At 33.9% G+C, this 26,223-nt stretch overlaps 1 protein-coding gene across 1 annotated transcript in view; it reads right to left on the bottom strand.

The window, feature by feature from the left end:
* Nucleotides 1-273: 273 nt before the first annotated feature.
* DHX15 (DEAH-box helicase 15) overlaps nt 274-26,223 on the bottom strand; it is a 47,351-nt gene continuing 21,401 nt past the window's right edge. The window contains exons 4-14 of the mRNA XM_006207013.4: nt 23,794-23,953; nt 22,123-22,341; nt 17,166-17,333; nt 11,854-11,940; nt 10,943-11,092; nt 10,430-10,538; nt 9,720-9,911; nt 6,748-6,870; nt 4,184-4,374; nt 2,014-2,183; nt 274-840 (exon numbers count right to left, since the gene is read on the bottom strand). Of these exons, the coding sequence (XP_006207075.1) occupies nt 723-840; nt 2,014-2,183; nt 4,184-4,374; nt 6,748-6,870; nt 9,720-9,911; nt 10,430-10,538; nt 10,943-11,092; nt 11,854-11,940; nt 17,166-17,333; nt 22,123-22,341; nt 23,794-23,953 (1,687 nt within the window). The 3' untranslated portion in view covers nt 274-722. The remainder of the gene's footprint in view (nt 841-2,013; nt 2,184-4,183; nt 4,375-6,747; nt 6,871-9,719; nt 9,912-10,429; nt 10,539-10,942; nt 11,093-11,853; nt 11,941-17,165; nt 17,334-22,122; nt 22,342-23,793; nt 23,954-26,223) is intronic.

Here is a 26,223-nt window from a genome sequence, read left to right as displayed (position 1 = left end):
CATCCTTCCATTATCTTTGGGGATCCAATTCTGAGTAAAAACAACATACTTTATCCCATTACATCACAGCCTGATTAACCCATCGAAGTGCTATGTTCTTAAAAACACTGCTTTAGTGACTATTTTAAAGAGTAGCCATTGTGGGAAGATGGTGAATATGTAATCACAGTACATTTACAGTTTAAGGGAAAAAATAAAAGCCCCGCACTTGGGAAGAGAAGAAGCCATACTTAAAGAGACTAGAACAAAAATATCAGAGTGATGTGGCTGAAATTAGTATAAATAGACTTTATTGAAGTCAGTGCCTCTGTACTGAGACAGAAGATTGTGTCTACATAAGCACAAGTTGTAACATTTCACAACTTCTAAAAGGAATGTCAACAATTACAACGATCATGCATACCATGGTCGATAATCACATTTTAGAAGCATTTTCAACCATTTCTAAAGAAATGCTTATAACACTGTTATATATAGAACTACTTTCAATAAACTGCAAAACATTGATCGACTTTTCCAGTATGAGCTACAGTGTCAACACAAAAGGGAGGCATAAATGTTTAATTTATGAAATCAGAATGGAATATTTACTGTAAAGAAAAATTAAAAAGCTTTCAAATAAAGGCCATTATTGAACCAATGTGAAGAGCACAACTTGAACTTTTGAGTTCATTCATCTTTTAAAGCTGTCCTCTGAATAACTTCAGTTCTAAGCATTGAATTCAGTACTGTGAATATTCCTTGGATTGCAGTTTGGCAATGATGCGGTCCAACTGTCTCTTTGCTTCACACTGTGGGAAATTGCTCATGTCATAATATTGAGGGGCAATTTTCACCAACCTGTCCAGAAGGGGGGGAGAAATTACCAAATTAACATTTAATTAAAGTACTGGAGTTGCTAATAGGATAGGTATTACCCATTAATATACTGAGGGAAAGGCAAACCTACAAATCCCAAATCAATGTGAAAATTAAAAATGCTTAATCCTTATAAATATACCACTTTTAGAAATGTGTGCTTCTAGTAAGCTATAAATTTTCTGATAGTGGACTTTCCATAAACTTAGAAAAAAAACCTCAAGAAAAATTCATTAAAAAAACCTTTTCTTTACATTTAATACAAAGATATTAACATAAGATCAACAATTTCTTCACTCTAGAAAACTATTCTGACCAATCTCTCCAAGGCTATATAGCACTACAGGTTATGTGTGAGAAACACCCAGTATTCAAATGATTGGATCATCTCATTTTCAAAGTTTTAATAACCATATACTCTACTCCACAGAATACAACTGACTGAATCTTTTTTAACATTCAGCCATACAATTTCTTCTCAACAAATCATTTCAGGTTAAATGGTAATGTCCTACACAACTTAAGTGTCAGAAGTCATAAATCAGTGTAAGAAAGAAGCCTCAAAATATATAGCAAGTGACAACAACTAAAAGTAAGTGCTTTCAGTCCCACCATTCTTGGCTGATGTTTCCTGTATTAAGTTATAGAATAGATTCTGGCGCACACACACACAAAAGACAAAGGGGGAGTAGGTGGGGTGGGTGGGTACCTTGTGAATCTAATATGCTACGATACAAAAAAGAGGTGTGGTTTTTACACTTCCTTAGCTTCTAAAGCACTAACATATAAACAGTTCAGAGCTAATTATAATGGGACAAATAAAATTATAAAGACTGACTGACTTCTGGAACCAGGAGACTTGATCACAACAGCAAGAGACTGGCTCCAAAGATACTCCTGATGTTTGTCAACTCTAAATTCATATCTGGCTCCAAATCCTGCCCATGATCATACCAACAATCCCACCATCCTCTTAGCAAAGCAGAGATTTTAAGAGATAACCACACCTTCAGGTCAATGCCCACACCTATACACCGGAGTATACTCCCTAGCCGATGAGAACACCAAGTTCCCCTGAGTGAAAGGAAGAACGAAGACTCCTTTCAGATGCCATTCTAAGCAAAATGCTAACAAAATGAAAGATACTGAGCTTACCATTCAGGCTTGATATCTGTACACGTCCGGATGTAATTCTTCGTTGTAAGAACAAACTCATTATAAAGCACCCATTCAGGCTTGTGGTCAAGGACAGTAGAGGGATGCAACTGAACCACCTGGTTATCTTTCACAGTTAAGTAATGCCCTGTTCGTTCTAAGTGTGCCACCTGAAACCAAAACCCAGTAAATTAACACCATGCTTCTGACATGCTAGTTACAAAAGTGGCGTAAAGCTACCTACATAATTAGAAGCAAACAAGCCTCATCTTTTGCTTTTTATTTGATGACTTATTTATCACTGCCTGATAAAAGCAAGAATCTGCAAACTACAGCAGGCCAAATCCAACTCACTGCCTACATTTGTAAGGCCTATCAGCTAAAAATAGTTCATACATCTTTAAATGAATGGGAGAAAAAGAAAATCAAAACAGAAACATTTGGTGACACTGGAGTGGAAATAACACGGAATTAAAATTTCAGTGTTGCTACTTTTGCATTACAATGGCAGGCAGCATTCAACAGTTTCAACAGGGAAATAATGGGCCCACAGAGCCCAAGATATACAATCTGGTCCTTCCTGCCTTCGACTATCTAGAGTAGGATCTTTAATACCAGGTGACAGCTATGTAGGAGATGAACAATTACTACAAGATTCATGTATAAGATAGAAAAATAAAGAGGAAAAAGCAGTGAAAAGCAAAAAGTAACCTAACAAAAAAAAGAAAAATCCTTAAGAATTGGGGGGGGAGGACTGGTGTGTGAGTTCCTTGCCTGCATTTCTTCTATTTATAATCAAACACATCAATTGGTGGGATTCATCTAACATTTAACAAATACCAAAGCACATGACAATAAGCCCTTTCTAATTCTAGAACTTTAGTAACATAAAGAATATGTGTGAATAATAGCAATAATCAATAATCATTAAAACATAATAGAAAATAAACTCAATTTCATTCAATAAATATTTACTTAGTATTTACTAGGTGCCAGGTACTATATATACTGCATGCCCTATTTTTAATACATTTTAATCTTGAGAGAAATAAAAATCCATGCCTGAATATAGCTTTGTCAATCTTTTTTGAATTACTACAAGCAAATTCAAGAATATGTCCAAAAAAAGGCTAGTATACACTAGTACTTATTAAATACAGTTAAGCGTCTGAAGAAAGGTGAGTGAAGTATGAAAACCCTAACTCTAATAAGCACAAGATCTTGTAATAAGATAACACAATAATCATTCTGACCATTATTCTGACTTCAAATACAGACAATGTACCAATCTACTTTCATTTTGACTCAGTGCATTTAGGTCCATTCTATTTACTGAGCTCATCTGGTCTGAAAGCAGGCCATATCTTACTTAGCAGACATAACCAAAGGAGAGAAAAAACAAGTGGGAGACATGAGATAATGAAAATCAATCCCATCCCAGGTAATGGACTAATTTGTCTCCATTTCATCACCAGAAAATTTTTGCATTTTTAAGATAAATATTTACTAGATTTACCTGACAACTTTTACTTTAGCCTCCAATATAAAACACTTAAAACTAAATGAAACACTTTAAATTATTTTTCATCTTTATTACTTAAAAGACATGCTTGGCTTTCCTAGCACCCAAGTGTCTTAGTTACAAATACCAGTGATGACGCTATTAGACTGTGCACAAAACAGTTGTTCACTAGAATTCTGGAGTGACTAATTTCTACACAAAAAGGAAAGTAAACTACTTCTGGATCCACTCAGACAACTGCTTCTTTCAGTACTTTGGTGAATCCAATTAAGATCTAGATTCAAAGAAACTTTCTACTACATTTATAAAAATTAAGAATTAAAATTAACATTGAAGAAATAGGTGGTAAAATCTACCTGAAAGTGGCTGATATATCCATTTAGTATAAAAAAAGACCCCCATTAATCAACAAAGTAGTTCTAAAATTGAATTCTATGTAACTGGATCACTAACTATACCATTTAGTGAATTAATTTAGAAACATAAAACTTCTTAGTTCATTCAAGAATCTGGACAAAAAATTTAAGATCAATATTTATAGGCATTCTTTAACTGAATTTTGTGTTTAAGTGGATTCCAAAACCTGCTATAGAAACCAAACATTATAATGGAAACATTTAATTATGTATTTCTGTATTATTCACATACCTGCATAAAATACCCAGTAACCAAAGCTTTTCTTATATTAATATAATAGTCCCTGCTTGTAAAGTCAGTACTTCGACGAGGCAAATTAAATCTGTCCATAATTCTCGATAGCTGTTGGCGTACATTATCTGCTGACATCAGGGACCTGTAGTTAATGAAGTTGTCATAACACCATTGAACCGATTCATGATCTACAAAGATGGAGGGAGGGAAAAAGAGGGGACATGAATCATCCAAATAAGTATATCATGTAATTACAAAGGAAAATCAGTATAAAGAATAAGCTAAATAATCCAAAAAGGGGATCAGCCCGTATCATTTTATAAATTAATCACAATGTTATAGACTTCCCTAAAAATCTATAGTAAAGTTCAAAGTTAGAAACAGTACTAAGGTTTTTGGCTATTGGGTGACAAAACAATGACTGTGGATGAACTATTTTAATTGTACTGAGTTATTTTACCCACGAACCTGGTTGTTTTCAATAGATATCTAAAAGACAGGGGTGGGATGAAAAATTTGGTAAAATGCCATGTCTTTATCATTAAAAAAAAGCTTAGATTAATATTATCAAATATCTTGCTCACTTTAGTAGCACACATACTAAGAATATCAAATTCAATTTAAAAGTTATAAAAGTGAACTTCACGTAAGTACTGTGTACTTTAATTATTTCTGAGCTAGACCATCTGAAACTTAGTGTTTAAAAGTTTTATTGTGAACCATGTGCCTCTTAGTGGTTTAAACTAGTGATATAATTTACAAGGATGTCTGGAACACTCATTCTTACATTTCATAAACAAGTCTTTATCTGTGTTTCCACTTAAAACGATGTCTTAATAACATCAAAGGTTCCGAGAACCAAGATGGATGTGAATCTACTCCTTCTCAAGGCAGTTATCACAATCTGTAATAGGGGATGTCTCTGGTGGTCACACAGTATCAGCTAGTGTATGATACAGCCTGCAGCACAACAGGAATATAGTGCACTTCTCCAACTGTCCTATCCCATCAGGAATAAAGTCTTTAATGCTATGCATTACCAATACTTGGGACGTAAGAAGGATAAATGTTCTGAAGTAAACTATATACTAGCCTTCATCTCCTGGTTTCTCCATCATTTTTCATTTACCTCCCTTATCTGCCCCAAATTTGCAAGACTTAGGGAGAGGAGGACTGTACCTTTTCCTTATCTGATATCAACTGATGAACTCACACCAGGGTTCGTGTGTAAGACACAGATTTGTGCAGTTTGGCTGTTAAGGTCTCTGTTCCTCATACTGGTCCTCTAGCACTTTGGGCCCTGAGTTGAATAAATTCCCGACAGAACTGTGCCAAAGTCAACAGACTATTTTAAGAGTGTAAATAGGATTTTTATGATAATAAAAATGAGATACAAATGAAAACAGGTGAAAAATTTGAATGTCAATATTATAAATTAGTAAACTAAATTCTCATTAGTAGAAACCACAAATTTAAAAGAATGACTGAGAACACCACATTCCTGGTAAAGGGTGATGCAGGGCTACCAGTCTTTGATTACATATCACCCAACAGGTTAACCTACTGATATGCAGAAATCACTATTTTCAGAACCTATTGTGATTATTTCCACATTTCTCTCCTTCACATTTTCCAAGTAACTGGAAAATGTTTCTTCATGTCACTAAATAGTCTCTGAAAATATGATTTAAAGCTAGAACAATATTTCATCATGTGGCTATAGCATAAATCATCAAACCATCTTTCTACTGGTAGACATTTAGGTAGTTTCCATTTTTCTTTACTATCACAAATAATTGTGGTATAAAAATCTTGATTCATCTCTCTGTCTACAGAACACTAGAAGAAAATTTCACAGATTATCTCTGGATCCAAGGGTATGAATTTGTTAAGGTTCTTGGTAACAAAATCTACTGCTTTTCATAATTACATATTCCACCTTTGGTCTATGATTATTTCACTAAACCCTCTCCTATACAGCCAACACTATTTTTCTTTAACCTTTGCCAATTTTATAGGTGAGAAAATGGTACCTCCCTCAATAATAATGCATTTATTCAACTACAAGCAGAGTTAATTTCCCACCTCATGTTTATGGACCACTTACAGCCTGAGAATCATCATTCACATTTGTAGCTTATTTGTCTATTTTGTTAGTTTATTTTTATGTAAGAGCTATTTATTAGGAAAAATATTAGACAGTAATAATTCTGTAAGTGATATAAAACTGTTCATACAAAATGCAAAATATATAAAAATAAACAGTAAAAAAGTATCAAAATCTCTATATACTCATGGTAAATTTCATACAAGTATTTCATTTTTATGACTCTGTATTTCCCAGCTTTCCAGTGCTTTCCCCTTGATTATAAAAGTAAACAACTCTGGAAAAGATGTGCAACTTCTGTTTTAAATGCTAGTCAGGAGTTTTTTCTAAAGCACCTCTGGGTTTCTAATGTACAGTTGTCATGGATAATAAATGAAAGTGAGATGAAGAAACATCTTATATGCTGCAAGTGACATTTAGACAAAAGAGTGCTTTCAATCTAATTTATACTTACTTTGTTTAAAAGCATGGTAGACATTCAGCAGTGTCAGATGATCTCCATCTATGTGGGCAAATCTCATCTTGGCCTCATCTGCGGCTTTCTTGGCCTCCGTGGGGCGAACAAAACACTGTGGGACTAAACAAGGTTGGTATGGGCCCAACACAAACGCCCATATCGATGAGTCACGCATTCACAGACAGAGGAACAAGGCCTAGCTAGGTCAGTTCACAGAGCATAGGGCAGGGCAGGATGGCCTCCAACTGCATCTTGGACTGTTTACTACCTTGATTTGGTACATCAACACCTAACCACATCTGTAAGACAAGAGGGTTTCAAAGCTACAGAGTACCTGATTATTTTAACTAGATCTAAAAGTAGGCATCAAAACAGCTATTCTGAAGGCCATCAAGATACTAGAAAGCTCAACTTATTTAAAAAACCAGTGCCAATAGCTCTACCAATAACTAGAATTATGGTGTCAATAACTTTTTAGCTAAATATAATTTTTCAAAAGGCCATCCATTGAATCCACTGAATGGCTATGAAAGTTATGAAGCTATACTTGCCCACTGTAGGCCTAAAAACAACTTTCTAACCAGTCTATTGCCACATTTCTATTGTAATTTTTCCCTAGTGCTGTGGCTACTACCAACTGGTGGGTATCACTATTAGCACTGGTGAGCAGAAGCATATGTAAACATAAAAAATATGAAATCTTGGGTTTTGATGATAGCAGTAGTGGTGGAAGGTTAAACCGCCTTTGAATTAAGAAAATTCAAAAAGGCTGGGAATATTCAGCCTAGTTTTCCAGCATAAGATTAGCAAATAAAGTCCCAAGTTTTTTTTAAAACTGTTATTTGAATCAAGACCTCTATATAAAAGCAGAATCCAGTATTTTAAAAATTGACAATTAATCTGAAACAGTCATTATTTCAAGGGTCATCAAAATATGTAACTACAGTATTTGTTTAGAGCCTCAATAGTAATTCACATAAAACTCTGAAGTTGTTACAAAGCGTGCACTACATTTTTTTTGAAATACAACTTTCCTTAATTCACTTTAGCAATTCCATAGTCATAAGAGCAGTATGAAAAGAAAAATACTTAACAGCTTGGGACTTTGTCAACACATTTTTTAAGCTCTTAGTACTTTATCAATAAAAAATGTATGAATTATCAATTCAAATAGAGAATGTGGGAATAATTGACGAGATCAAATACAGTATCAAATCACTCTTTGCCATACAATTTCCCTTTAAAATGATTCCAAAGAAGCCAAATAATAACACATGATCACAGTAAAAGTCTTCCTTAATGTAACTGAAGCAAGGTAATTCATAAAAGTACATAAACCTCTCCTAACTGTGAAAGTTAGTATGAACTAGCTACCAGAGGTAAACACTGGGAAAAAGAAGCACTCTGTAAGGCCCCTGATTTGTACTATTTATATCAGGACCCGAAAACTTCAGAAACTCTTTAAATGGAAAACAAAGCATTAAACGCTCAGCAAACTGTTTTAGTTCCACGACTTCTTCCTCACTCTTTTAACATTTTCCCCCAAATACCATGCTTAATAACTACTGCACATACACGCTCATTCTCTCGATGTGCTAATAAGGAAGACGACCAGTAAATCCTACGTGCTGCAGAACTATTACAAATAAGATATGTAGTTGGAAGATCTCAACTGCATCATAACGACCAATTTTCTAAAGGGCTAGTATTCTAAACCCAAACAATGGTAATTATATAGTAAGCCTGGTAAGAGAAACTAGAAAAATAAACGCTGGATAGATAACAAATACACAATCTGTTAACTCTTGTCCCACACTTTCTCTAAAAACTTAAGTGCTGAGTTAACTACAACTGGGAGAATCTAACAAAAACAACATATAAGAAAAGGCAGACAACAACCTACCACCACCTCCGCAAGAAACTACAATTTCATTAAAATGATTCGATACTGCCCTGCCCATCTGCTCTGAGTCTGATCAATCATAACTCTGCAAAAACACATTTTAGCTAGTTCTTAAATTAAAAATTCACACCATTAAAATAGATCTAAACTAAGCCAAAATTTTTATATTTAGAAATTCAAAAAACTTCTCCCTTTGATTCCATGTAAAATTTTTGAATTATCTGAGGCATTTAATTATAAATAAGACTAATAAACCACTCATGACTGGAAGTCAGTTTTCTCCAGTATTGAAACTAGTATTGTAGAGTACTTTGATAGTAAAAACTTACTCTGCCTTCTAGTTTTAGCTGTAAGAATCAGTGTACATTTATGTTAACAATTTCTTTTTTTGAAAATCTAGTTTCCAAGTTACTATTCATTTGTGAATTAAGTTTTATTGCTACTGAAACCAGTACTATTTGCTCAGCATAATGTTCCAATTTCCAAAATAAGCAATTTTTGTCTGTTAGGTGTATTTCTTTTATCAAGTGTTTTCCTGCCACTGTAAAAGAATTAGCATCAAATTAGATTTTAAGCCTAAAATTATACATTACTAATTCTATTTATTTGATACTAAGTTTGAAATTCATGTTTCTTTGCCACTGGAATACATATTTATACATGTAGGAAAAGCTCACTCTTTAAATCATGTTTGGTTTTCTTCAGGCTCATTTACATTGCCAGGTACTAGAACAAAGCTCTTGTACTTTCAGCAACAAACTGCAAAACTGATGGACCTACCAAAGAATTCAGTTCTGTCTTCAGATTTATTCTTTTCTTATTGAAAATTTTACTTGTACTCAAGAGAGCCAATGTTTTTACTATACTTTGTGCACAATGACTTACGCTGTTGTAATACTATGGTCATTATGGAGTTATTTTACAAGATATTTAGGAAACAAAAGGAATTCCTTAAAACCATCTATAAAATCCACTAGCATATTATATATTAAAAAGCAAAACCAAAAGTGAAGTCCACCCAAACTTTGAAGAGCTGGGCTTTTTTTAGTTCCTTTCCCTCTATTACCTGACAACATAGCAGTAATAGATAGGACCTCATTAGAACAGTTGTAGTCACAACTTGCAATAACCATTTTAGCGAGCTGTGGATCTAGAGGAAACTCAGCCATCATGGATCCCAATTCAGTCAGATCTCCATCATCATTTAAAGCAGCCAGATAATTCAAAAGTTCTAGGGCTCTCATCAGAGTTTCAGGAGCTAGGAGGAAAAGGCAATCTATTAGACAAGCTGCCTTAATAAGCAAAAATGTGACAAAGTACAAACTATTATAAGCAATCTCATTTTTCATTCTACAGGGGACCAAATTTGAAACTCAAACCGTCATCAATTCAATTACTGTGATCTAGCAAACTATGAATCATATAAAATTGCAAAACTTTCCTGTATGGTAGTTAAAACTGTCATCTTCCTAAGTACATTAAATAACTGTTAACTCAACAAAGTGTTTATGGACAATTTTTCCTTTAAAAAAAAAAAACATGAAAATTTTCACACTCCCATGCCCAGTTGGTAACTCCCAGAATAATTTAGTTCTTCTGAAGAAAAAAAAATTTCTTTTAATTGTCACTTTTAGTTTTAATGCTAACACCCAAAACTTATCTTGATGCACTGTAAGAAAAAAGTAAAATGTATTTAATATATATACTGGATAGGATGTAGGAAAAAGAGTCAATTTTGGTTAAAGGTTTGATAAAATATGCTTTGAGAATTCATACCTGGTGGATCCATAAAATCGAAATGCACCAAATCATCAATACCAAGTTTCTTCAACTGTAACACAACTGATCCTAAATTAGAACGCAAAATCTCAGGATAGGTATTATCCTAGAAAAATACAAAAAATGTTTAATCTGTTAAACATTCTGTAAACTTCTTGCTCCAGAGAAGAAAACATATCTGTTCTCTGCCTCTGAGCTATTCACTTTGGCATTTCTTCTAAACCACTGAATCAGAGAGGAGAAAAATATTTGTGAACTAAAAAGACTAAAAAGAAATCAGACACTTTCTGTGAACAATCTTTATAGAGTCTGAAGTGTTACTGCTGGTGCCCACCTAGACTTTGAACTGTAACAAAGAGCTGTACTGGTAGACTGCACCATAAATCTCAGGGAAAAACTAAAGAGCTTACAGTGCCAAAAGGCAAGATAAAGTAAATGAAGTAATTTTCTTCTGGTAACAAATTCAACCTAACCTTCCAAACACAGAAAGGATACAGTAAAACTCCTTACCTGCATTTCTGTTTTGTAAGCTTTCTCTGTATAAAGTCTGAAACATTTCCCAGGTCTCGTACGTCCAGCTCGACCAGCCCTTTGTTGAGCTGAAGCTTTACTAATGGCTGTCACTAAAAGGGACTCAACTCTTATCCGAGGATTGTACACCTATTAGAATGAAAATAACATTAAGTATAATTCTTCCTTCAATTAAACACAAAACTGTGAAAGAAGTAGTCAAAGCTCATAGCTAATTCCAAAATAAACAAAGTCAGTGTTGAAAACCTCCATAAATCATGGTGGGACAGAAACAGAATTCATCATCCTTACTCCTTAACTTTCTTTCAGGTATTCTGAGTCCATCATTCTAAGGGACTCAAGCTAACGTGAAATGTCTCTCATCTAACGACAAATGGCTTACATAATCTTCACTCCTCCTAATTTAAAATAAGTTCAGTTTTACCTTGCTTTTATATAGTGGATAGTGCTGAAGGCTTCTCCTGAAAAGAACCTGTCAATTTCAATACCTAACGTTCAGTGCAGACAACAAGAAAAATATTCTGAACTTTAGTACAGAAGTCAGTTATATGCTGCCAGTTTAAAGGATGGTTTTATTACCAAAAACATAAAAACTGTGTACAGCAAATTCTCCCAATTATACCTACAAAATGCAATCAAATGCAAAGATCTTTAAATAATAAAACATAGTTTTATTTATTTACTCAGTGGTCACTTCATTTGGTAACAGTGCTTGGTATTCAGCACTTGTTAAACCAGAGGCTAACATAAAATACAAACCAACTGGGAAAAAATTGTAAACCAACTGGGAAAAAATTGTAGAAAGTAAATTTTAGCCATTAAATGAGTAATAAATAAATACAGTAAAGCTAACACTAATTTATAAAGTACTAAAGTACTAAAATATGTACCTTTTGTTTCGCAAATCCAGGATCAATTACAAATACCACACCATCTATTGTCAAAGAGGTCTCTGCAATGTTAGTTGACACAACTACCTATTAAATAAAAAGTATATAAATTATACTACAAGTCAAGTACAATGCAAATGATAGTAAGATTAGCCATTAGCTTCCACTAAACAATCAATTACAATCCAGTAAATAAACTAGAAATAAGGTTTGATCTTTAATGTTCAAAGCTATATATATAAAGATAAATTAATATTTAAGAACTCAGTTTCACTTAGCTCATCATAGCACCTTCCTTTCTCAACAAAAAGTCTTTATATTATTACCCAGTCACATTATGTTTTAAATAAATAGATATTTTGGAAAGTGTACAATCTCAAAGCAGATATAACTGAATATAAAGAAACTGTTAAGAATCATTTGAACGTTTTATTGACAGGGAATAATGTTTAAATCATTTACATACTGACACAGTAGCTTGTTTTTTTGTATGAATGTTTTGTTATATTTTAAGTATGTTTTAGGAAATTAGATAGGGGCTTGAGAATGACATGTTACATGATTTTAAAATAAACCTGAGTTTAATATTCTTCTAGAAAGGCAGTGTTACAATGGAAGGAGCAATGAATTTAGGGGTAGGTGGCAAAGCCAGGAATCAAACCTGAGTAGCTAAGAGTGGAGAGGTTTTAACAGCCTCATGCTTCAATTTCCTTTTATATCTCTTGCATATTTGTCTAGATGAGACAGAGTTTTAGAAATAAAATTAGATAATGAATGTGGAAAGCCCTTATAAACTATACAGAATCACAAACTACATGTTTGTGATTATAAAAGAGGTCTTGTGGTTTTCTGGAATTCTAGGGTGAAAATCGTTGTAGTTCTGGATAGATGTTTAAAACATACTCTTTTTTTCTAAAAAAATTACAAGTATTTCTCTTACAACAGAATACAGTCAATGTAACCAAAAATGCATTGATGTGATCAACTGTTTATTTAAAAACAATTTTTGTCCAAAAAATAATTTCACTTGGTGTACATGTGTTTTCTCTGGGCACGTGTGTGACAAATTATACAATACATGTATGGAGGTGTGAATATGTTATTCCACAAGTACTGAAGAATCAGGTTAAGTATACCAACTCGGCAAACCCTATGTCGTTACTGATGGTAGAGTACTGACATCCAAAAGTAAAGCTCTAAAGTATGAGTGTTAAGAAAAGACCTAAAGAAATATGGTTTCTAGGCTTTTTCCAAAAAAATGAGTTAATAAGCTTTAAGGTAATAAAAAAAGTATTTTAGTAGGACCTACCTACCCCATGAGAGGCAGGTTTTGGAACAAAAAAGTAAAAACTCACATAACAAACGGCACAGCTTTGAGGGAAGTATTCCTACTGACTCTACCACTAGAGCTGGAGGAATCACACTAAGGCCAATAAAACACACACACACACACACACACACACACACACACACACACACACACACACACACACACACACACACCCCCACAAAAGAACAGGCATGTGAGATGATAAAAGCTATCTAGCTGCCTTGGAACCTCAGTGGTAGGGTGAGGGAAGCCCTAAGTACGTTCTAGATGTGCAAGTGGCACAGGATCTAATTAGGAAGTGGTCACAACACGAAGTGATCGTGAATTTGTCAAGGAACTTACATATTACTAACAGGAATATGTATGTTATAAGCTTTCTAGACTGTAACTTGGCAAGAAGTGTTCAAAGAGCCTTAAAAAGTGTTCAAATCTGAGTTATTATTTCAGGTAAATAATCCCAAATACAGAATAAACCCTATGATAAAAAGTTTGACAATCAATTCTAACTTTTTTACTTTAAATGTGTTAAGAATAAACTCTCATATAGATTTACCCTCTTCCCCTTCAATAATCTGCCTTCTAATGGAATCCACATTGATTTATTTCAATAATTCCATTTCAATGTTCTTGAGTTCTACTTGGATTCTATTTGGACACAATAATGCATTTAGGTTAAACAAATTTGGATTTTTAGTCCCTAGGGAACTCTGTGGGAGTCTCCAATTCAGTGAGGATATTAGCTTGTTTGTTTGTAAATATCCCAGCAGCACCACACTAAGTTATCTTCAGATAGTGGATCGTTAAGCCTCTCTTTAAAACTAAGGAACCATCTCCACAAGGGCCATTTCTCTTTTTTATTGAGCAATGTATGCTCTGAGCCATGTTAATTAGTAAACTCAAAGATAAGATACAGAAAAAACAGCTATTTGTATGGACAAAATTAATGAAAACTAAGTAAAAATAAGTTGCTGGATTTTAACACCAAATCTATAAAGCAGCAATTATAAGTTTTAGTAAAAAAAATGCATACAAGTGATTTATTGATGAGTAAACTTTAATGCATGTATAAAACTACTGTAGCTTTAGCTTAAAGTCAAATATCTGAATAAATATCAAACATGATCAAAACAAGTATCCACCCTCAAATAAATTTATTCATTGTATTCTCAACCTCTCCTGATCATTAAAAACTTAAAAGTTTACCATCAGTGCTGTTAGAAGACCACATAAAAAGAACTTAGTAACTATTTGTAAAAGGAATGCTAGTTAAGTCCTCAACGCCCATGTAAGTTTACCTTTAATATAGACTACATTTAAAAACTTTAATACTAAAAGGCTGTTTTTTCAGTTTTACTACAATCATATTATGAACTCTATTTTGCATAAATACAATGAGGAGTAAGATAATAAAGTACTATCTTACAAAAGGTGCCCAAATATAAAGTAATTCAAAATTACAATTTATTTTGGTGAAATTTTAAAAAGAGTATTACTCTTTGTTTCAAACCTTTTAATCCTTATTACATTCTACTCTGTGCTAGCTATTATCCCTATATTAGAACAAAGTAATTTAACAAAAACAAGAATCAAATTGTATTTTGTTTTACATAATTGGAAGCAGACAGTAAATCTCTAAATGTTCCTATGTAATTTTAAATTAACTGTGAATATCAATCAGTGACAATACTTTTGAATGAAGTCTCATTCTAGTAACTGGCACAGAAATGTTTAATTAATGAATTCATGACAGAAGAATCAAGCCTTAGGCTCTAGTTGTTTATTTTATAACATAAACAGGATGTATCAAAGTTTTAGCATTTTAAAAAAGAATAGGGAAAAAGCAATTGAATACCAGTTCTTCCTGTTCTAGTACCCACCCACATTCCCTTATATAACCTCTGGGCATCTGAATTTTTACCCTTCTGCATTCCTCACATCCCCAATTTTCCTTCTGCTCTAACTGGACTTCCAAGGCCCTGCTCATCTTGCCTGCAGTCAGTGCTTAGCCAGAGTGCGTTTCAGCAATCTCAGGTTTTCAGCTGGCACTACCTTCCCTGTCCAGCTTCAAAATACACCACTGGATGAGTGAATCTATAAACTAACCTTCTACACAAAGGCTATATGTTCACTTTCCCTTAAACATGCTGGGCTTCAACATGTCTTTCCTCATAAAGAATGATGCAACAATTGCCAAGGAAGTCCTCCCTCCCCCGGGATCATCCAGGGAGGCTATGACAGCGCTCTTCTCAACCTCCAAGACGAAGCTGACTCATGCCAGGAGATGACATGATTTCCCAGCAAGAGATCTTACAGCTTTAGCTGAAAGAACTCCAATAGATTCCCTCAACGTCACACACACACATCCCACTGCTGAAGCACTCTTCTTAGAAAGAAAATTCTCCTCAATATCCTTAGGACTTACAAGAACATGAAAAGCAATAGTTTATAAAAACAAACTAATTCTATTCCATGGGCTTAATTTGTAGATTCTACAAAATGGACCACATACTGGATCGGCACCAAGATGAACCTAAATTTCCAATATCCTAGCAAAGTTATCACTTAAAACTTCAAGTTTCCCCCAAAGCTGAGTGCACATAAAGTAACAAAAAATATTTTAACATGTTATAGAGATAACGCTATGACAATAATAATTGCAAAGTTCAACATATTGAAGCTATGATCAGAGTACTTTTAAAAAGTAGTATTTACTACTCCTGCTGATTTATGAAAAACTCAAAATCTGATTTTTTTCCCCTATCAGTCTCCTATTAATTTATATTCCACTAGGCAGATGCTGCATATCTTTTCAGTAAGTTCTTTCAATAAGTTCTTTCAATTTGAAAAATGTATTTGGTTCATTTAATTTTATACAGCCATGTAAAGAGATAATCAGCCATGATACGTTTAAGTATCTTTGTAATTCAGAATTTTCCAATCATCATCAAAAATATTAGCAAAAAGATAAAAAAAATACAGCAGTATAAGTTGTAAATCTGTTAGGCCTTGAATACAGAAATAGGCAACAAATTCAAAACTTGACTGACAAGTAAATCATATTTCTTAAGACTTTTTTCCCTACATGATTAAACTCAAGAAATGTATAGCAGCTATCATGAGGGTCTAGTTTGTTCGGTATGTTGGTACCCTGTACACATCAAGGTTAATCCTTGACAATCACCTCCCAAGCTGGTGAAGGTAATTATAACCATTTTAAAAATATGAAACCTTTAAAATCAGAGGTTAAGAATCTTACCAAAATTCATATGCAGCTATTATATAACATAATAAATGGCTGGGCTTTTTAGAAACCAAGGTGACTCTACTTTTCTAGTGGTTGTCAAACCTTTTCAAACAATGCAATCTTATTTTCAAAGAATCTATCAGAATCCCCATCTCTTAAAAAATAAAAGCACAACTTCATGTATCAAACTAGAACTCAGATCTCCTTTCTACCTCCTCACCAAAGCTCCCAGAAATGAGGCTGGAATATCCTTGCTCCCTTCCTGTGTCAGGCAGATATCCACACCAAAAAGATCCAAAGTTCTTGCCCTCAAGAAAGCCACGCTGCTGTCACTTGGGATCTGTACATCCAACATTTCATACCTACAGACTTAACATTTGTTTAGCTCTAGACAAAAATTCTAGGCAGAAGTCAAGGCACTGAAGGAAAAAGTGACTGCCAAGTGATTTAATAGGGAGAAAGACATCTGGCCATTTCCTCACCCTAACCAACCTTCCATTTGTTAAGGGGAACTTCCTTGGGGGGAGGGAATCAGTACCTGCTCTTACTCTAAGGTCAAAAGATATGCAAAACTCTATCCAAATATATTTCTTTCTATTTACTTTGGAAATACAGATTAACTCTGTACATACAATTCAGATCACAGCCACCCATAACCCCTTATAATTCAATATAGTCTGATATCTCACAGACAAATCTTCAGAATTAATACAATGTTTATAGACGTTTCAATGCTACCTTTCTTCCAATTGCTCCGTTCTGTTTTTTTGGAGGTGGAGGCTCAAAAATGCGTTGCTGCTGCTGAGGTGGAAGTGTAGAGTACAATGGAATGATTTTAATGTCGCCAACTTCAGGGCCCAAATCATCAACCTCACGTTTTATCCTCTTACAGGCTTCATCAATTTCCTACAAAATAAAAGTTTGAGTCTGAAAACAAAACGAATAGACACTAAAACATTTTAAGTATTTATCATAATCCTACTTCTAGTAGCTTATTTTCATTTTAGTAATCAAAATTAATCTAGCAAATTTTCACTGGAATTTTCAAAATAATCTAAGAAACTTTGATTTCTGTAGTCAAAAACGTAATCGCCTTATTGGCATTCCACATCCTTTTTCTTAAGAGTCGGACATCCTAATTAATTCTCAACAAATTGTATTAAAATTGAAATTTCTCACCCAGGAATATTTAACTGCACTCATAACCTTTTCAATTTTCACAATCTAAAAGAAACTGATGTGCTAGATATTTTAAATAAGCCAATTAGGTTTTAATGCCACGTATCACTAATGCAATTATATGGAAGATTTGCTTCATTGTGCCTAATGAGAACATACACCTCTACAGCATCAACATAGATATTTAAGAACTAGGTTAACCCAAATATCTTAGAGCCTCTTCAAATAACCAATGCATCTGCATTCAAATCTAGGTTTAAGGAGAGGATACAAAATGAGTATTAAGAGCATGTGAGAGACAGAGACAGGTGGAAGCTCTAGGGGATGGCAAAGGGACTTAAAAACAGGAAGGAAGCAATATTTTAAATTTTTCAGAAGCTTTAATTCAGTTAAACTCAATTAAATTATTTGGCAGTTTGTCCAAAGAATGATTCAATCAGAAGTTACTTTTATCAACAAATTATCTTTTACTCAAAAGACAGAATAATTTTTTAAAAAATTTGACCAGGTAAATTTATTATTGTATCAAGCTAGGATAATTTTCTCTAAAATGATTTTTAACCAAAGTGCAACTCTGTTTCCGTGTAAAAAGAATATAAAGATTCTGGATACTTAAAAACAAAAAAATATTTTTTTCATCTATTTCAAACACACCAGTTTTCTTCAATAATAGATTAAGTGGAAATTGTGACACAGAAAATTACTATTAAGGATTCGATGTAATAGTTTCTCTTGAGATCTAAAGTTTCCAACAAATGAAAAGTTTGCTATTCACTGAAAGATAAAATATAACAAATGAAAACAAATATTTTTAGAAAAAAATACTTTCAAATGCTGTATCTAGATTAGAATGCCCCCTGCTGGTATACAAATACAAATTAGATCTTTTCCAAATTAAAAAAAAAACCAATATAAATCGAAAGCTAGATTTCTTTTATACATAAAAAAAACTACAGGAAAATTGATGCCAATATTCAGAAGATTTTCAATTTTGTTAGTTCAATGATATATCTGACTGGAAAGTAAATGGTCAGAAGTCACCAAACCCCAGATAATGTATTACAAAATTAAGTGCCCCAAATCAAGCATTTGCAAACTCTAGAATTTTAACAAGGTAATACCAACTTTACTTGTAACTATAAACTATCCAATCTGCTAAGCATGGATAGAGCTCAAGCAAAATTGCTACTGCATGGGATATAAAGACAGCTCTAAAAGAGGGAGGGGAAAAAGTCCCACACCACTTATGTTTTTACATAAACAAGGTTCTAAATTCTGTTTTTAAACTCTGCAACGAAATTTTCCCTAAATTTAACCAAACTTCCAGAAAGTCAACATTGTCAGTTCGAAAGATCACAAAGCTTACTGACATTCATTAGCACAATGTAACTTCTCCTTAGTCATGAACTGAGAAAAAAGTTTAGGAGTCTCTGAATTGTGGAAAGACATTCAGCTGCAAAAGTATCAATATATGTTGGTAAATTAATTTGGACCCTACTAATTTAAAATCTAGACTCCTGCACATAGAAAAAAACATTTTGCCTAGCAAAATTAAAGATAAAAGAATGTCAACATCTTCAAGTATCTACTTACAAACAATTGATATTTCAATTACAATCATTCTTATCTAATTCAGTAGATTACCTCCTCCAAAAAGTTTTACTGGGTAACATTTATATTTATTCATAGATCCAGATTTTATGGATTAATAAAAAAATGATAAAACATTCTAGAATTCAAATCTTTTCCAACCTTTCACCAACTTAAAACTGGTCTCCTCCCAAATTAACTCAGGGGACTATAAGAAGCACTATTGTCTAAGTGGTCAAAATGGTAATATGGTCTTAAACATTTTAAAATTTCATGAGATAACTTAATTTTATGGATGCTATTCAAATTTATTAAGACAGGAGTATTGAATTCCCAGAATCTATAATTTAACTAAGTAAAAAAAAAAACAAAAAAAGAAAAACAGGTTCACAGACCTGAGGAATAGTAATACTTTACGTATCTTTGACAGCTTTACTCAACATAATCAATGAAACAAAATACCTTAGGCACTTTTCTCCTTTCTCTTTTTTTAAAATGGAAGTACTGGAGATTGAACCTTATGCATGCTAAGCATGTGCTGTACCACTGAGCCATACCCTCCCCTAACATTAGGCACTTTGCTACCGTCTCCCCAAAGGTCTTCAAATTTCTTAAGCTGGTCTTCTAAAGGAAACTTTAAAATGTAACAGGACGTATGTAAACCTAGTTCACATTCGAAAACCATGGTGCTTATTCCCTTCCTGTTCCCAGCTTTGGGATAGTTGCCAAAATATCAACTACAGGAAGTTAACTCATAGAAAAGTATTTCAGGTCCTCACCGTAAGGCCATCAGATATGTCTGATGGGATTATACTATGGTCATCTGAACATAATGACTATTTTGAATAGCTGTTAAAAAAAACAAAAAACACTATGCACTTTGGAGGAAGTGAGAAACTAGAGAGAGCAGACACAAAAGAACAAAATGAATACCTTAACAGCCCTGATATGCATTACAGGATAAACACTGTGTATATGCTATCAAAAAGCATTTGATACTCTTACTTACAAAATATATAAAAATTCTCCCATTCAAAATGCACACAAAGGAAGACTAATACCAACAGAGGTTTATCTGTAAAACTGAATTTGCAACACACCCTATTTCCCCAAAAGAACAAGTATGATTCTCTATTGCAAACGATTCTGCACCACCAGGGGACATTTAGCAATGTCTGCAGACATTTCAGGTTGTCGCAACTGGGGGAGTGTAACTGCATCTAATGAGTAAAGGCTAGAGACACTAAAAAATATCCTACAATGCACTCGGTACCCATATCAAAGAATTACTCAGCCTACAACATAAATAGTGCTATGACTGAAAAACCCTGCTCTACAGAAAAGAAACTATGGACAATGGGGCACAAATCAAAAATCATATGGACAAAACAGAAGTGGTGCAGGAACTCAAACATGTATCAAGTTATCTCTGTAGAAACTGAATACAAATAAAATAGTTCACATTCTACTGGAGGTAGGCAGTCACAAAGTAGACCTCTGATTTTGATATATGAGAGAACTTGGGCAATTTCCCACAATACTGTTTAGGTGGTGTCATTAAGGTGCCACAGGTATTATACTGGCTAAAACACTCACCTGGAACAGTGACCTTTAACCTAAGGCAACATAAAAATGGCCTGAAGAGCTTGTTGAAGATGCAGATTCCTATAATTTGTCCTCAGATTTCACCTGTTTCATCAAGTCTGGAACATGGCCAAGACCTTGCTTTAACAAATTCCCCTCCCCTACACAGGCAATCCCCTGATTACACCTGAGAAAAAAAATGTTCTAGAGCAGGGATCAAAGAGTCCAAACTTTTTAGGCTGTGGTTTATATACCACCTCTGTCGCATGTTCTTTTTTTCACATACAAATCCTTTTAAGATGTAAAAACAATTCTTAACTAGTAAACCTCACAAAAACTAAAACAGGAGAGAGTGGAGCACATGTAGCTATTTAAATTTATTGAAATTCTGTAAAATTGATATTTAAAACATCCTCACACTAGCCACATTTCAAATATTCAAAAGCCCGTATGTTGCTGTGGTTACTATACTGAACATCAGTTACATGTTATTCCTAGCTTGGAAGAAAGTTCTAATGGAACAGCTCTGCTCTAGAACCTTGCTAGGAATAGAATCTCAAACCCTACCTGACCTACTGAATCAGAATCTGCAAGTTTCCTAAGTAATCAGCACGTATATTAGTTTGAGAAGCACATTCTATAAAATTCACAAAGCCTATTAGAGCAAATGACAAACTTTAAGAAAACCTCTACAAAAGAGGCTTTCTAAAACTATTTTATTCATATACTTTTCTTGAGCTTATTTTCTTCAGCATTCAAGAATTTCACAGCACACCTGTAAACATCCTGCTGGAAATGAGTTTAGAAAATGCTGCACCTGAGAATAAAATTCTAATCTTAAAAATGAGGTAAATTCTAAGGAATTTCAGTGATTCCTTCCAATCCTCAGTGAACACGTGGAAGAAGACAAAAACAAAACACAGACATTGTTTCGATGGTGGATGGGCACCCCAGTTACCTGAGTTCACTTACGAACTGAATTAAAGACTATAATCCGATTCATAGCATCTGTGATTCAAATTCGTGCTTCAGCAAAACTGCAAATTAACACACACCACTTACCACCTAGGTCTCTCCAAAGTTAAGACAACAATTGCTAAGTCTTGAAATTCTAAAAGCATTCAACATTCTTAATTAACTAGAACGCAAAGACTAATGGTATAAGGTATTCCTAGAATACATAGGTAAAAGGAATTATGTATTTCATATGTAAGTACAGTTTGAAGAAAAACTTTATAAACACTGGGATAAGACATACATGGTTAATATACACCCAGTTCTTAAGTATAAAATTGTTTCCTAACAGAAATAATATAAATAATGAAGCAAATAATGACAATACCTCTTGACCAGTTAAGAAAAGTAGAAGATCTCCCTCCTCCTCCTCACACATATGAATTTGGATCACTGTTCGAATTGCTGCTTCAAGATAATCTCTCTCTGGTTCGGGAGTATAAAAGATCTCAACAGGATGAGTACGCCCAGGAATAGTTAAAAGAGGACAGTTATCAAAGTAAATCTGGAATTTTCCTGCATCTAGAGTGGCGCTCATAACTATAACCTGAAAAGAAAACAATCAATTATTTGACACTGCCTTCAAGGGTTCTTACGTGGTCTTAAAAAACAGACGAGTAATGTTTACTGCTCTCTATAAATCAGTTATGCCTAAATAAACTGTGATTTAAAAATCAATTACAGAAAGGCTGAGCTACAGTAAGTTATTTACATTTTAAAATGTAAGGATAAACGTGACATCCAAAAAAGAAAAGAAATGTATCTTCATGAAGCAACACCTTAAAATCCAAAGTTTATAAAATGTATGTAAAAGGAATTGGTAAAGGACAACACTAATATGTAGTATGATTATTGTTATTAAAGCAGAACGTGACAACCTTGCCCAAAGGAGAAAAAAGCAAAAAAAATTTTAATTAAAAAAAAATAGTGGCACAGATATAAACTTCTCCCTTCTTGAAAATCATCTTTACTAAGCATAACTTCTTCAGAAAATTTTCTAAAACAGAAGTTTTCTACACTGTTGTGAAAAGCCATAGCTATACAAGGTTGTTCAGGTTCAGGGTTACACGACTATACAGTCCCCTCCCTTTATGGAAATTGTTACATAATCCATTAAACATACACTTAAATAGAAGGTCCCCTCATTAAACATTCCACCAGAGTCCTTAACTTCTACTCTGAATTTCTCCAAAATTTCAATAGATCACAAAATTTAATCAATAATGATGGTACTCATAGTTATTCAAATAAAAGCATAAATTTAATTTTCATAAGCAGAATCCTCAATATCGATTTTTTTGACTCAGAATCTTTCTGCCCAGTGTACAAACCCTCTGTAACATACACTAACATGCAATACTGAGTCTAAGTTCCAGTGAATGGTGTGTGTATACACACACACACAATGTAAAACGGAAACTTCACAAACTTTGAGACAAAAATGTTAGCATATGCAGTCAGTTTTAAAGCCCTTATCAACACAGTAACACTGGCCAGGGTAATAGTGGCATAACAGGGAAGAAGAAAAAAAAAAAAAAAAAAAAGACCCTGGGTTAAGCAAAGGCATTTCTGAGGAGCAGCTGGTTCTGGGCAGTTACTCCACTAGGCAGCATTATGAGATATAGTGAGTGTGCTTGTGTTGAGACAAGGAAAAAGATCTGATCCTTAAAGAAGTCCTCTGTACTTAATAAGGGAGGGTGAGCAAAAGGCTTACAGAAACACTGTGCCATTAGGACATTTAAAAGAAAACAAAAAACTGGGTGGGTTAAAAATGGAAAAGATTTGGTTTAAAAATACATTACTAAAAAGTGGAAGTAAAGTCTAAAAGACGCAGCAAAGTAAATTAGAAAGAAAAAACCACTGCAGGCGCTCTCATCGGCTGCTTTTTTTTACAGTTGATTTTTTTTATAGTTGATTAGAAGGATCAGTATGTATTCCGTTTTTTTATATATACCTATGTATATAGGGATTAAAAAAAAAACAAAAGAAATTAATTCACCTTTAAATCTGATCTCTGCCTAACAACCTCCTTCAGAACACCCATGAGAATATCCGTAGCCAGTGTCCTTTCATGAGCCTCATCAAGAATTATTACACCATAACGTTCCAAGAGAGGATCATTCATAGCTTCACGAAGTAACATCCCATCAGTCATATACCTATATTGACAAAGAACATGCTGGTTAAGGTTCATTTAGGACATTTTAAAACTAAACTTTATGATATGTGAAACACAAAGACATCCGGTAAATCAAAATTAAGCCCCTGTTCAAAACAAATGTGCTATTGTTCTATAATCAATGGCAAAATTAAGCTTCCAGAAAAACTTTTTTGAGTGTATCAAACGTATACATTATCAAATCCTGTCAAGTGAGATTGCAATACTGAAATGCATTGAGAAAACAAAGTAAATCAGACGGTTATGGAATATAATGAACACATGATTTCACACAAATGCGAAGCAGAACTAGTCACTTAAATATATCTCAACAAAACAAAATTTAAAACAAACATTCAACCTGCAAAACAAAACTAAGAAACCATTTTAAGTTGCTTTTATCATCTTACATCACTAAAATGTTGTATTTTTTTAAAGCCTTAATAACTCCCCACTTAAACTAACACAGACTTCTGGTTCGAAAGGGAACGGGTTCACAATCGCTTTCCCCAGCCCCATCCAATTCAATAAAATGATGGTAAAGAATCACAAAAAGGAATGTATTTGTGGAATAAGGAGCAGTATTAGCACAATAGAAATGCTGATTAATACATATGGAAGAGAAAAGGCAAACAGCATTAGCTGTATCAATGAACCAAAGAGAGAAAAACCAGGCTTAGGAATAGCTCAAGAGAAGACAGCTAACATAGAATCCAGGCACTGAGATGAAGGGTGGTTTGCCAAATGGTTGTATGGGTCAGCCATCTCCTGTCCATTCCATTCTGGCTGCTACTGTCACTAACGAGAAACAATTATCCTATGTTTGGCACCTGGACAAAACAAAGTCGGCCTGCAAACGCTGAAGTCACAGGTCATTCAGTTAAATACAAATCCATGGTTTTATTTACAGAATTAAGAGCAGCATAAAAATCTGAAGTCATCATTTATGACTTCACTATCTTGGCTCTATTTTTTACAAATTAGTCTATCTAATCTTTCACAGACCAACTTGATATTGTTAGCTAATGCCATCTGTTGGAGCACTAAGTTCAGCAAAATGACAGTGTACACGCCAAGTGAAGCCTTCTCTTTCACCTGAACTTAATTGTAAACTAAGATTTGGCAAACAAATCCGTCTTTATGTATTTGTGCTTCTATCTTCTTTGGTCCTATTTCAAAAAGGAAACTACCACATTCCTGGAACTGACATACCATTACCTGCAAAATTATTTTTTATATTAAGACCATGAAAGAAAAAACAAAGCCAATTAAACTATGACTCAATGTCTTAATCACAGTGCGCCGCAATGCATGAACCAGCCACGTTATAGCCTCTAGATGCTTGGCAATCTCTTTGATCTATTTAAGAACACTTGGTGATTTCTCCTGCCTTCATATGCTATTACTGACTCGAGTTAGGGAGTCCTTCTGCACATTATCTCAGTAACCAAACACTAAAACAGTTTCATCTACTTGTGGATAATTTCCTTAGATTTAACAAAGCTCTTGCCTGTTGCTTTGCAAAGCAAAAAAACTGAATTGGGCACTCTTTGTGAACAAGTTATCTGCTTAAATACCATCAAACTTACATTTTGCTGCTCAGTTTCCTAGCCTGCTCATTTCAACATGGAATCCTAGTATTTTTGTTAGCAAATAAACTCAACACAAGGAATTCCAACAATATCTATCACTTATTTGAAGCAACATATACAGCTAGATCAAGTTCAAGCATTCACAGGCAATGACAACCACCTAACTTCTGTTTATAAGACCCTCACAGATTGTAAAATGCATTTAATTTCACATATTAAAACTGTGATTAAAAATTCACTGAAGTATCAAAACTTTCACTTGAAAAATCCTTTTTAAAAAACTCTTTATTTTGATCTTTTCTCATATTCAAGCTTCAGGATCACCGTAACATATGGAGGCATTCAGAAGCAGAGCTGACCCAAATACTCATTCTTTCACATTTTTCAGGAAGAGGGGAATGGTTACAAATGGCAGTTTATAAATACTATAAATTAGACTAACGGCACTATTGTCTTCTTTTATTAACAACTTACTAAGTTAAAACGATCAACTGAACCCAAACCCTGATTCTGAGATTCTAGAGACAGACTTCTGTTAGTTCCTCAATATTAATTAGATCCAATGATCCAATTCTAAGAGATGCTACAGTTAAGCATCTCCTGCATCATCAATTAATATACGAAGCATGCTGTTTGTATAAACAGAGCTTCAGGAAAAATTTTTAAAGTTGGAAGGTCT

Source organism: Vicugna pacos, chromosome 2, assembly GCF_048564905.1.
Source record: "Vicugna pacos chromosome 2, VicPac4, whole genome shotgun sequence".
Lineage (NCBI taxonomy): Eukaryota > Metazoa > Chordata > Mammalia > Artiodactyla > Camelidae > Vicugna > Vicugna pacos.
The sequence above is the reverse complement of the archived record's forward strand: the minus strand, read 5'-3'. Positions and strand labels throughout refer to the sequence as shown.